The 12,912-nt window shown below is 39.0% G+C and overlaps 1 protein-coding gene across 6 annotated transcripts in view; it reads right to left on the bottom strand.

Annotated features, from left to right (window-relative positions):
• Nucleotides 1-12,912, bottom strand: part of slc2a9l2 (solute carrier family 2 member 9, like 2) — a 74,451-nt gene that overhangs the window by 27,562 nt on the left and 33,977 nt on the right. For all 6 annotated transcript variants that reach the window (XM_031873959.1, XM_031876474.1, XM_031873110.1 and 3 more), the window contains 3 exons: nucleotides 12,500-12,610; nucleotides 6,619-6,720; nucleotides 6,073-6,148 (listed from right to left, as the gene is read on the bottom strand). In XM_031873959.1, coding sequence (XP_031729819.1) covers nucleotides 6,073-6,148; nucleotides 6,619-6,720; nucleotides 12,500-12,610 — 289 coding nt within the window. The remainder of the gene's footprint in view (nucleotides 1-6,072; nucleotides 6,149-6,618; nucleotides 6,721-12,499; nucleotides 12,611-12,912) is intronic.

Here is a 12,912-nt window from a genome sequence, read left to right as displayed (position 1 = left end):
ATTGCTTGGTAGGTGGTCGAAGCAAACAAAAAAACAAGTAAACACAATCTATTGACAACATGAAGAGCACCTAAGCTTTCATGTTTTGCACATTTATCAGTGCAATGTTTTTTCCCCTCTTTCTCTAAGTGTTGTGCCCCTTCAGCATCCGAGCACCCAGAACATTTGCGTATACTGCTTGTACCAGCAGGGAGCCCCGATACAGAAGGACCAGATCGGACAGCGAGAGACAGTTGGGACACTGTGTTCTGTTTCAAGTAAAATGTTTGCTCCTAGATGTCACTTTCTGGTATGAATTCACTAAAATGGCCTCAAATCTACTTAAAAACACATGGAGGTTGAATGTGACAGACACTGTAGGTGCTCTAGAGCGAAAGATAAAAAACCTGATATCAAAATGAATTTCATGTTAAAATCAAAAATGTGAATGTTTCCTCTTGTGGATCATATGCTTTCATTGTTTGTTTACATATTAATCTGTCAGACCTTGCTGGTTTGAATGTCATTCACTCACCTGTAACTCATACAACACGACCCATCCATGCAGCCCCCCCTTGGCTGTTTAAACACAGGGCCGTTTTCGGCCGTGCAAAGAAGAACAAGGATGGAGATTTAAATGCAAGTACTTCACACTGTGGAGGTACAACCAGCTACCGCTACTGCTGCTTAGTCACTGCTGTCACCAACAGCTGCAGGACCATAAAGTATGATGTAGCTGCACCAAATGTTGAGTGAAACACGAGCCGAGAATATTGTTTCCTACGATGAGATGGCTGCCACAGAATTACCCTGCAGTCAGTATAAATCAAATATAACTCATTTATGAAACAATCATAATTTGTGGACAAATTTGCACATACAAATTGTAACTCAAACCCACGTTGGATGTATCTGTTTCTATTCCACATATGTTGATGATAAACAATCACCTCATGAATGGGAAAAACATTCATGGGATGTTAATTATTGTGAATTTACACAATGCCGATGCCACAGAAACATTACATTAGGAAAACTAGAGCTCCCATCTTCAAAATCTCGAGAACAACATGACACCACAGAAAGCAAAAAAAAAGAACTTCCGTTTCTTAATAATCAAAGTAAATTAATATATGAAAGGAGTTAACGCTGCAGGTGTTTGTCATTGCATCCTCGCTCTGAAAGTTTTAAAAGGACATAAACAGTATGTCACAGCCACAAACATATGGGGGAAAGCAACTCGTCACAATCTAATAAAAGGATCAATGCATCTTTGGGTAGTGTCGGTCTCTGATGTGCCACATGACAACAGTAACAATATGCTCAGTGTTGATGCTATTTGCTTTTTTTATTTCAACATCGGCAACTCCAGTTCTTAGAATGTATACAACGCTCATCAAAATGCCAACTGTGATCCCATTCCCTGCCCAGAATGCTGAAACAGTCGTATCTGGTCTTGTTAGTTTTTCATATATAGGCACCAGAATTATAAGGGTTTTGAAACAGCTCGGGTAGAGTTGTTTTCTCTGGTTTGACAAGGCGGCACAAGCTGACACAATCAACTGGAGAGTCAGAAAGAAAGAATGCACAATTTCCAGTTAATGAGATGACAGTGTCAGCCTGCTGGAAGAAGCCCAAAATAAGCCAAGAACCTTCGAACTGAGCTGAAATATAAATTAAAAAATGGTTTAATGATTTGAAAAAAAGTCTAAATCTTAGCTTCAAAGAAAACAGTATATAACTTTGGAAAGCACATCTTTGTTCCACTAAATTAAGAAAAATGGAAAAACAGAAATTTAACTATTCTGCAACAATAGTGTAACTATTGTCTAAATGTTAAAGGCTTGATCTCCATACCATTTGCACAGCTGTCTTTTTTTGATGACAAGCAAACAAATAGGTTCGCTTCAGAAAACTACACAGTTACTCCCAGTTAGAGCCTCCAGCAGTGAAAGGACCCAATTAACCTTGAATAGACATACTGTATGTATCTGCACCATGTCCTCATCACTAGCTCAGGTGCTCGGCAGAATAATGGATTTACCTCGGCAGAGAACAGTTCCACGTGTCAATCATCTGACTCAAACTATCTGAAAATCCGTCTACTTTTGAGAGATTTGCTAAACATTTCTCACCTGGCGCTCCAGCAACTGTCCGTGCCAATTAAAAGTGTGGTGCATGTCAAAAAACAGCACACATACAGTAGTTTGCCACTTTGCTTCCACACGAGAGAAAAATGTGTTACGCTGGGCCACACTGCCTGCGGAGATGATGCTGAATATACCGGGTGATTTCTTAGCATGTGAAATAATTGTTCCATCCATTTTTCTAGTTACTTTGATATGGTGTTTAGTTAGTCTCAAAACCCGTGCACGTAAAACCAGGCAAATGCACATGATACGAGCGCACAGAACAATATCCATCAATCCATCCATCCAGAAAAACATACTTCTGAGGGAGCATTTCTGCCAAAAAGACTCAAGTAACTCAGTAAAGTAACTTGGTCACATTACAAATGGAACCATTGTTTTACATGCTCATAATCAACCAGTGCATTAGATTCACAATCATGTCCATGAACATTCTCATTTGTCCAGGTCACTAAATATCTTTGCATTCCTGAAATGTATCACACATTCAAGAGGCTTCATCAATTTGCAACTAATTGATGAAAATGCCCTCTCTCGACCAAACTAAATCTAGTTGCTTTGAATCAAGGACTTCACTTGTGTCATGAAAAATTAGAAAAGTTTCTATGCTTTAAAAAAACAAGGAGTACTCTTTTTTATTTTTAAACTATGCACTGAATTTGTTACGTTATTCAACCATTTTTTTAGTTTATCATGTAATAACTTTCTCTTTATGAATACCTTATTACGTTGTGCACAAAACTGTTATTTTAAGTGCTCATAGTTTTCTTTCAATATGTGCTGATTATTACATTATTCACAGTTATCACATTATGAGTTGCTACACCGCGTCACACCATTCATATCTTTAAAGCAAATGTGTTTATGATTGAATTGTTTCCTAGACCACAGTGGTGGAAGAAGTTCTCAGATTGTTTACTTAAGTATAAGTGATACCAAAGTATATAAATATTCGTTACAAGTAAAAGTCCTGCATTCAAAATTCTACTTAAATCTATCACGAGGAGCCTTCATTTTGTGTTGATTTTGTCAGTCTTTGTGGACAAAAACAGTATTTCCAAGCATCAGAGTGCCTCTTATTTGACTGCAGCATGTCTGACAGTCTGCTACGTGCAGTCCTGGTTCTGGTTTTCCCGTGCCTCCATGCCCTAAGAGTGTCGGTGTTGGTTCCCATATCCTATATTTCATTAAGATTTTGATTAAACAGCCAACATCACCAAATAAATCCAAGAAACTTCAATCCATACATTGGTATATTACATTTCTTATTTTCTTTTTTTTTGTGTGCAAGTTCCGCTGATCAGTGCTAATTAAGCAAGTTATTTTTCTTGAAAATGTGAGAAATATCACGTATGATATCATATACACGCACACTCCACCACTGCTAGAACGCAAAATTGTTAACAAGAGCACAAAATAGATCTGGCTTTTTACTTTGGCTCTCAAAGTGCACCAGATTGATGCACTTGATTTTAAAACGTACACATTTTCCTTCCCACCAAAGTCTGACTCGATCCTGTGGGAAACACTGAACCATTTTCACTCTACCGTATAATCCTCTCAGTAGGGGACAGAGTCGCCAGACAAAAGTCTAGAGACTTCAGTACAGTCCAGTACACCCATGCACGAAATTGTGTTAGAGGAGAAAAAAGGAACATTGGCAATGTCCGTTCTACTTTAGACATTCCTTTCTGGAACACTGCTATCAGGGAAACGGATAAAGACCTTGATCGAACACCTAATTTATCACAGTGTGAAGCTTCACGGGATAAAAGGATATACAGTGGGTCACACTGTATTCAGAGCAAAACAGTAACCAGCTAACCAGACTGTACAGCGCTCCTACTGTAAACCCCACACCCATACATCTGTACACAGTGTAACAATCCATGTGAGCATCTTGTAAACAGAACCATTTATCCAAACTAATTTGCTAAAAAAATGTATTATCAATCATGTCACTAGCAGCTGGAAGTTATAGGCCTTTTTTTTTTAATTGGCTGTTTTGCAGCCACACAACCATGCAAACAAATGGAGGTCTGTGGTCTCTACTGTGAGGGTGGTAAACTGGCGTCCTCTTGTATTGCATTGGATGTGCCTTGTTTGAGTTTTATACAGGCACTACTGGAATATCCTATGACCACCCTCCCCAGTATTGTGCTATCATCAGTGGAGAACCATTCTTGATGGGAAGAAGGTGTTGAGAATATTCTTCTAGTTTTGACAACAGCACTTCTGCCCATGACAGTAGTGCCTACAGACAAACAAATAATATGAACCCCTCACTTTTCTTTAGAGAAGCAGGGTGGATTATGTGCACAGACTTGGTGAAATGAAATACAATAAAAGCCAGGAGGATACAAAGCCACTAAAACCACGACACAAAGTATATAGCTGGAACTACAGAACACAATACTGCATCAAAAAAAGACAATATACAGTAAGATTCATATTTGATTATGATTTCTTATGAACGAAGTACACCTGCTCTGTTTAAATATCCACTATAAAATAAAATACTTAATCTAACTTTATGTTCTTTTGGTATTGTTCTACAAAGTCTATCACAATTGCAGGTACATTTTAATACCTGGAAAAAGTTAGGTGGAGTGAAAGGCAATTTATTTTGTTCAATAACCATGCTATTGACGGGTATACAGGCCGAGCCAGGCAAATGTATAAAATCAGACTTCCATCTATACAGGAGATCTAAAGGAGCAGCTGTGCAGGCAGAGGGCTAATTAGGGCAGTCAAGTGTTTCACAGAAGAGGTATTTTAGAAGGTGGGAAATATTCAGTGTCTGATTTGATAACTAAGCCCATAACAAACAAACATACTGTAGCTAAGCCCTTTAATTCATCATGTCAAAAACAATTGCTTTGATAATCTTTCAATATCTTTGAGTTTCATAAAACTTTGGTATATCTGGGCCATTGTAAAATGCTTTCAGAGGAATTGTGGCTCCTCATTTATCCACACAAAAGTTCAAAGCACTACTGGGATCATCCCTTACAGTATGTGAATTCCCTCCTCTTCCCCTCCCAGTCATTCACCATCCCAAAGCAATTAGGGGCATCATTTATTTCAATGGGCCATAAATCATCACTGTAAGGTGGACATAAACAAGAAAACATCTCTCTTCCCTCAACAAATACCACAGAAATGCACCTGAGCAAAAGCACTGGGTGAACTATTAAAAGCTGATGTTACGCAGTAGTAGAGGGCATTGGTAGCACTGTGTGACGTTTTATGTCGTCTTTTTCTCATCTTTATTAAAGGTCCCTAAGGTTAGGAAAACCACATGTGCTTCCTCTAGCATTCTGCATGTGATTGTTGTGAGAAGTCTCCATTGATCTACACTTTCTACAGCTCCATTGTTCTCATCTCATCCTGTTACACTGAGGCATTTCATTGGCTTAACGCTCCCTGGAGACATTATTATTCAGAAGGGATCTATACGTGTGATGACAGCGATAACCTCACCTTGAAACTCAAAGTCAACCACCCACCGAGACGCACTATAGTCACACTGCCCCCATGTGCATCTGCAGTACCGTGCAATATATTTATATATAGTGTATTTAGTATGCTAACGCTAACAGTTGTTAACATATACAACTAAAAATGACCAGTTTAATAAGTCAAATGCTTTGAGTCTAAAAAGCACTGCAAATACAAATCTGTGTCCCTTTGCCAGTTTTAAAAGTGAGGACCAGAGTTGGGTCAGTCACATATCTTATTCAATGACTACTTCACTGAATTACAGCCAGCTTTGAATTACGCAATCTGAAAACATTCTGCAGGGTATTTACTGAATCTCTTTTAAGTGCAGTTTTAAGGGAAGTGGAGCAGTGAGGACGGATTATAGCAGAAAATGAAAAATCAAGAAAGAGAAAAAGAAAAAGGAGAAATCTCAATCAGTTGTGTGAGTCAGCGGTTTTACCTGGCCCAGAGCAAAAGGACGCAATCACAGCCAGAATACAGATGTAACTGAGGTAGGGCATCCATGACAGTCTGTCCTAGATAAGAGAGCGAGAGAGATGACATTGCAGTGACCATAATCATTATGTTAGCAAAAAATCTCTAGGCAGGAATATGACAGTAAATATATCAGGAAAATGAATAATTAATAGCTACATCCTATATTTCATGAAGATATTGTTTAAACAGCCAACATCACCAAATAAATCCAAGAAAATTCAATCCATACATTCGTATATTACATTTCTTATTTTCTTTTTTGTTTTGTGCAAGTTCGACTAATCAGTGCTAATTAAGCGAGTTATTTTTGTTGAAAATGTGAGAAATATCACGTATGATATCATATACATTTGGAAGTGATGTACAGTATAATTACCTAATTTCCTCAGAGTTGGAACACTGATAATAATACAATTTGTTCACAGTATAATTGGACCACAGTACAGAGCACCCATGTGTATTGAGATACACCTTTAGCTCACAGTATGCCTATAATAGGGTGGCTTACCTGGAAATTGAGGAACACTGTGAGTAAACTGAAGAAAACGGCCATGGCAGAGAAACCAAAGATGAGAAGTGGCTTCCTCCCAATTCGTTCTATCACTAAGCCCTGGGAGGAAGACAAAAAAGCAGTATAATATTAGAAGAATTTCAAGGGGTTTCTGTACAATGGCTGCATGATTATAAAGCTATCTTTAGGGATGGCAATGTCAGTCAACCACTTTGGTCCAGACTGAAACATCTTAACTATTGGACAAAAGCTGAAATATTTTTGTCATGTTGTGTTAATTGTTGTTGGGTTGTAAAATCCTTTCTATATTTTATATAGTGCCGTCTGATAAACCCTAAAGCACATTAATCTGTTACACCAACTGGACTTCCTGGATCGTATTTGAGTGTCTCACCAGGACCTGAAGCTACACGCCACCAACACAGCCTCTTGCGTTGTTATTTTTAGTCTGAACGCCCACTTACTCTTGTAAAAACCTAAAGAATTGTTTTCTCAATTAGCACATGAAGAAACACGAAGATGTGTGATCAACATGTTACAATCTATTTTGGAGCATTTTCTCAGCTTTCTATATCATACTGTGTGCGCCATATGGTAACGTTCTTGGACATGACAGCCCATGACACAAAATAAAAACTAATTTGAAAGCAATGACTTGCTGAAGGAAGACGTAGCACATCACATTTGTTTGGTTAACCCTTCAAACCACCAGTGAAATCTACAGAAAGTTAGAGAATTGGAGAATACCCTATACATAATGCACCACACGGTACATAAACAGTGACATGCACATAGAGATTTTAGAGATTATGCAATACAATACTGCATGTGGCTCATCAATATTTCCACAGGCCTTTCTAACCCCAGGTATATCTTGGGTCACAGATGCAGTGTGGGACATGACATGGAGGTCGGATTCAATAATGACATGGAGGTCGGATTCTATAATGGCCAAGCTCAAGCCCCGACTGAGCCCCAAGCAAAGCCCTTGCCTCAGCTGCTGGCCTTCTTCCATTGTGGCCTCAAAGCATTAAAGTATTCATGACATTGCCCTAAGGGATTTCACCAAAGTGTGGAAAAAAGCTCACCGGTATTTGTACGGTATGTATACCTGCACCGATGGGCTTCTGAGTGAAAACAGGGCGGAAAAGTTAACTTGAGGTGTTTTTCCACCTAAATGTGTGATGTTGGAGAGGTGCTTATTTTTCTGAACAGTTTTACGTTGGCAGCAAGTTCTGATATAGATTGCCTTTAACAGCATTGGAATTTACACTCTCTGTTTGTGTGTGTGTGTGTGTGTGTGTGTGTGTGTGTGTCTGTGTGTGTGTGTGTGTGTGCGTGCGGATCTTCGCGAATCCCATTGGTCCCTGAAGGCACGGGATGATTTTCTCTACAGCCACACAGAAGCACACAGACACACACTAACACACATTGGTGTGTTAATTGGGTGTGTGAAGCTGCAGCTTTTTACGGTCTCTGAAGGTACAAAGAGGCTGAATATTTATGAGCCTGTGTGTGCATGTGTGCATGTGTGTGTGTGTGTGTGTGTGTGTGTGTGTGTGTATAAGAGCTTGTATGATAAAGAGTGGGGACAGAAGTGAAGTGTCTGTTGACATGTAGAAATGTGCATGTTATTACCAATAAGGGATTAAATGAGATGCAAGTGTTATTGTGTGAATCCTCAATTCTGTCATTCAGGTGTTCACCGCTCCGTGTACTTAAAGGCTGATGATAACCTTTTCAGTATCATACAGTCGTCCCTAGGTTTGAATGTGTGTTTCAAACAGTCATTGTTTCATGACAATTTGTGCAAATACACTGTTTCCATGAGTTGTTACTGACAAGGGATGGTCCTATTACAGCATGCAAATTTTCTCCTAATGTCTATCAAAACTTTCACTTAAATGTAATATGCGTTTCCAGGTTTTGTCTATTTTGTGCAAATAAATAACCTTATGAACTACTGATGAAACTGGACTAAATGACCACTCTTGCGCAATAGTAAATGCATCCCACTTCTGGGCAGACTTTGCAGAGGTCAGACTGGTGACACTGTCACATTAAACACACAGTAACAGAGCTGCTTTCATTGTTTTTTTCCACACTGGTGACAATCAATGCACAAATTACATTGTAGGACCAAGATATTGAAAGAGAAGACTGATATTGTGGATTGTGCCCACCATCTAGACTGCCTCTCCACTTTACATTATTCCCGCTTATGTCTGCAGTCCGAGCATAGCTGAAGATATCAGGGCTTGTGTTCCTGCCTGCACAAAATGCCATTTGCAGATAATTGTATTTGTACAGCATGAAAAAACAACTTCCACAGGCTAGAAAATCCATCACAATAAACCTGACGCATTCATTTAGTTTTGCCAGTGTGACTGTTACTATTATTTCATTTCCTTGCTACCATGAGGTCGGTTTTTGTATTCCATGATAATTTGTTTGTATTTCAACTTTAACTTGCCACAGGGTAGAGAGTATGACGACACGGTGTGTGATTTAATGTGGGGTGGCACACACGCCACAGTTCTTGTGTGTTCGCCAGCCATATAGTGACAAGTGTGCTGGAGTGAAAGGGCGATGGCTCAGTAGGGCACTAGAAAGGGAGGCAGGAGGTCAGTGGAAAGCATTTTACATGAAGTAATCATGCATTGTGACTGTCTTTTGTTTTGGTTTCTCATAATGTGTTTCAGAAAGATGTTGTTAGACTCAGAATATACTGAGTAACAAAAGAGAATGAAAAAATAGAATAAAAGAGTTAATCAGAGGTTGATGAAAGCAGAACAAACAAGTCTTTGGTTGGTGATTAATGATGCGATCGGATTAAATGAGATGCACAATTCAAAGGCAGAATACAATAATACAAGGCCAGTGGAAAGATATGAACAAATGCAAAGAGACATGAACTGATACAATTTCCCTCCAGACGGCGTGAATTGTGGCGAAGATGCTCAACTTGTAAACATCTTTATACAGAGACAAAATTCAATGTTATCTCGAGTACGACGTCACTCCATTAATGCATCACAGAAATAGGAGCACAAAGAGAGGCCCTGGTCAAAAGACAAGAGAAACAACTGGGGCCACATGCATAAAACTCTGTGATTATCAACTGCTCGCACAAAGACATGGTGAGATTTATAAAAGCCACTCATGCGCTTGGTTTTGCTTTATAAATCGTAATCATTATGGAACACAGCGCACATACATGAGCCTTATCTCCACTCCTACTTTGAACTGTATTTTAGATTTGACAGGAAATATGAAGCAAGAGAGGGAGACGTGCCGACATGAAAAAAGTGACCAGGGTGGGTCACATGTTATGTGCTTTAAGCCGCCGGGTATTCATAAATCCCCTCAATTGTCTTGTAAATGATACATTTTAACAGTGGCCGTCCTCTGTCCACTGGTGTTCATGCTACTGAAAAACAGTAATTCAATGAAAAGGCTGGAGTGACTCATCCATCCTATATTTTCTACACCCACTCATTTGTGCTCAGTGTTGCTGCATGCATTGTTTGAGTGTCACAGAGCTAAAACAGATACTGTAATGAAACACATTTCCCCCACTGTGCACTTCATGACATAGTCCTCTGATAATGAAGAGAGAAGCGGTACGAGTCCACTGTACAAGAAACCTATGTCTTTGTGTTGGAGGATTAAAATTGCCGCAAGCAACTATAAGATTCCATTAATAAGCTGCTGGGGACAGAAGGTGTTAAATTAGCTCAGGAGGAGATAACACATTAGTTTGTCCAGGTCCGAGGACAAGCCATCGCCTGTATGCACAACGTTATGACATTGCACTACGGCTAGGTGATTGTCGAATTGAAGCATAGCTTTTGATCAAGTATCACATAAACCAATTATTGCAAAGACCTGTGAAGGACATTTTCTTTGCATTATGGCCTGTTTATATCAGTCAGATATTCTGTTCTATTCTTAATGTTATTTTCTGGGATCGTGGTGCATAGTGACAGACCTGGTGCATCATTCACGCATGTGTTGAACAAAAGATGCCTTCTAGGACACGATGCACAAGAATAGTGGGTCAGTGGGAAATGCTGTCAGGTCAATACATTTTCTCAAAATACATTTCCAAATTAGTTTACTTAGTTTTTAGGGTTTAATTCCGCAACATGACTACTTAGTTAGGTTAAGTGTTTAAGCATAGGAAAAGATCGTGGCTTCAGTTACAATAAGTATGTTTGTTGTGTAAAATAAGTATGTTTGTTGCGAAATGGGCAAAAGTAAAGTACCAAAAGTTGCAAAGTGCAAAACTAAAGTAAAAAGGTAGTAGTAGTAGTAGTAGTAGTGGTAAACAGCGGTCTCCTGTGTGAAGTCCAGTGTTTGTTTGACTGACCAATCCTCCACTCCCACTTGCCCTACACAGACTTTCCTTCTCTTAATATTAGTCAGTTGCTCTGACTGACTAATAATGACGCAAATGGATGCACGGTGGAGTTAGTTGGAAGCCCGGTACGTCTCATGCAGACGATAAATAGTGCGTTGGTATCAGATGCCGAGGGGCACTGACCAAGCATCGATATTTGACGAGTTGATAATGAGAACGGGTTAGTCAGGTACATTAATTGCAATGCTGGATAACATACACTGCTAGATAGACAGACTTGTATTATATTATGTAGAGTAAACTATTTGGTATCACTTCAAACCTCTTTTTCTGCATAAAGTTAATTGTACCATACAGGTTCCTTACTTCCAAATATGTCTCATTGTCATGCAACAATTAATAAGCAAAATGTCTTTGTCTAGTCTGTAATCTCACAGCTAATCTTAATTTCCCTATTGAGCAATACCAGGTAAAATAGTGTCTCCTGGGTGCACACGACGCCTGTGTACTCCCAAAACCAACTATCACCAAACCACAAAATGCAAGAACATAAGTCATCTTTACTGAGATTTTGCAGGTGAACTGTTCTTGTATACACTGAGCTTTCTATTGTGTGTTTCTTCCCCTTATTTTGGAATATGAAAATTGTATGTATATATATATATATATATGCCAGAAACTATTGTTTGTGTGTTTGCAGCTTTGTGTGATGTAAAGGCATTAAAATAAGGTTAGAGCTACAGCTGAATGCATACTGTGGTGTAAGCGTATATCCAAGGGTTTGGGGAGTAAAACTCAACTTGCCACAGAAATGAAAAAAGTCACATTTTAAAGCCAGGTGTAGAGTTTGATTTGAATATCCTAAATATTTAAAGCATATTATTCTGGAGTGGAATGCAACATTATCTGCCTAACAAACTGCCTGATAACATAGACACTCCCACCTAATTAATAACTAATTACTAAGCTGAGTCGTTTGATGCAAGGGGCACTCTGCTTCATCATTTAGCAACAGATCTGCTGCTAGAGCAGATATGCACTCCTGCAGACAGCAGTGCCTTTTCACGTCAACTGAGCTGAAGATGTTTGAGCAGCAATAGCAAAATGTCAAAATTATAAGAGCAGACTAAAACAAATCTTTAGTGCAGAAGTAAACTACGAGTGGTACAGATTTACATTCCTGCACAGTGAAACACTATCTGAGGAAAACGTATTGAGTGTATAGTGACAAACTGAACACATACGCACATAAACATGTCTAACCTAGAAGTCCTTCTCAATTAAAACAGACAATATTCCAACATCAAAAGAGGCTGATAGTAAAATCAAACCTCTGAAAGCTTAGGTTTTGAAGAAAAAAAAAGTAATAACACAAAGATCAGAGAGTATCTTAAGGATAAAAGTTAAAGACCAATCCGAAAGTCAAACGAAACATACCTTGTGATTGTTTATATCAAGTGCAGCCTGATAACCAGAATCAGACATGTTTGGTTGATTTAAAGTGACAATACTCACCGAGACGATGGCAGCCATAGTCTCTATGGCCCCGGTGCTCAGTGTGATATAGGGGATAATGTCCTCTGCCAAGCCTGTCTCCCGAAGGATCCCACTGGTGTAGTACCAGATCTATGAAAACCAATACACACACAATGTATATACAGTATATAAGCTGTGGCACTGATTGATTCTCTCACACTGTTTGCAGGACTCTTTCTCAGCTGTCAGCTTCAAAATCAGCAATCAGTTTCACTGCAGCATAATAAGCCTCTGTAACATCACCAAGTCAGTCTCACACGATAATATTTACTGGAGTCATTTGACAGGTCTGATGGTGATGGTGAATCAAAATAAAGACCTCCAGAGTGATCTAAATTAAATTCCAGTCTTTGTGGGCTGAAAATGTATGTAAATCGAGTCATGTCTATATC

The sequence above is a fragment of the Anarrhichthys ocellatus genome, unplaced genomic scaffold, assembly GCF_004355925.1.
Source record: "Anarrhichthys ocellatus isolate YVR2014 unplaced genomic scaffold, GSC_Weel_1.0 scaffold1, whole genome shotgun sequence".
NCBI classification, from domain to species: domain Eukaryota; kingdom Metazoa; phylum Chordata; class Actinopteri; order Perciformes; family Anarhichadidae; genus Anarrhichthys; species Anarrhichthys ocellatus.
This window is presented reverse-complemented; position numbering and strand designations above follow the sequence as displayed.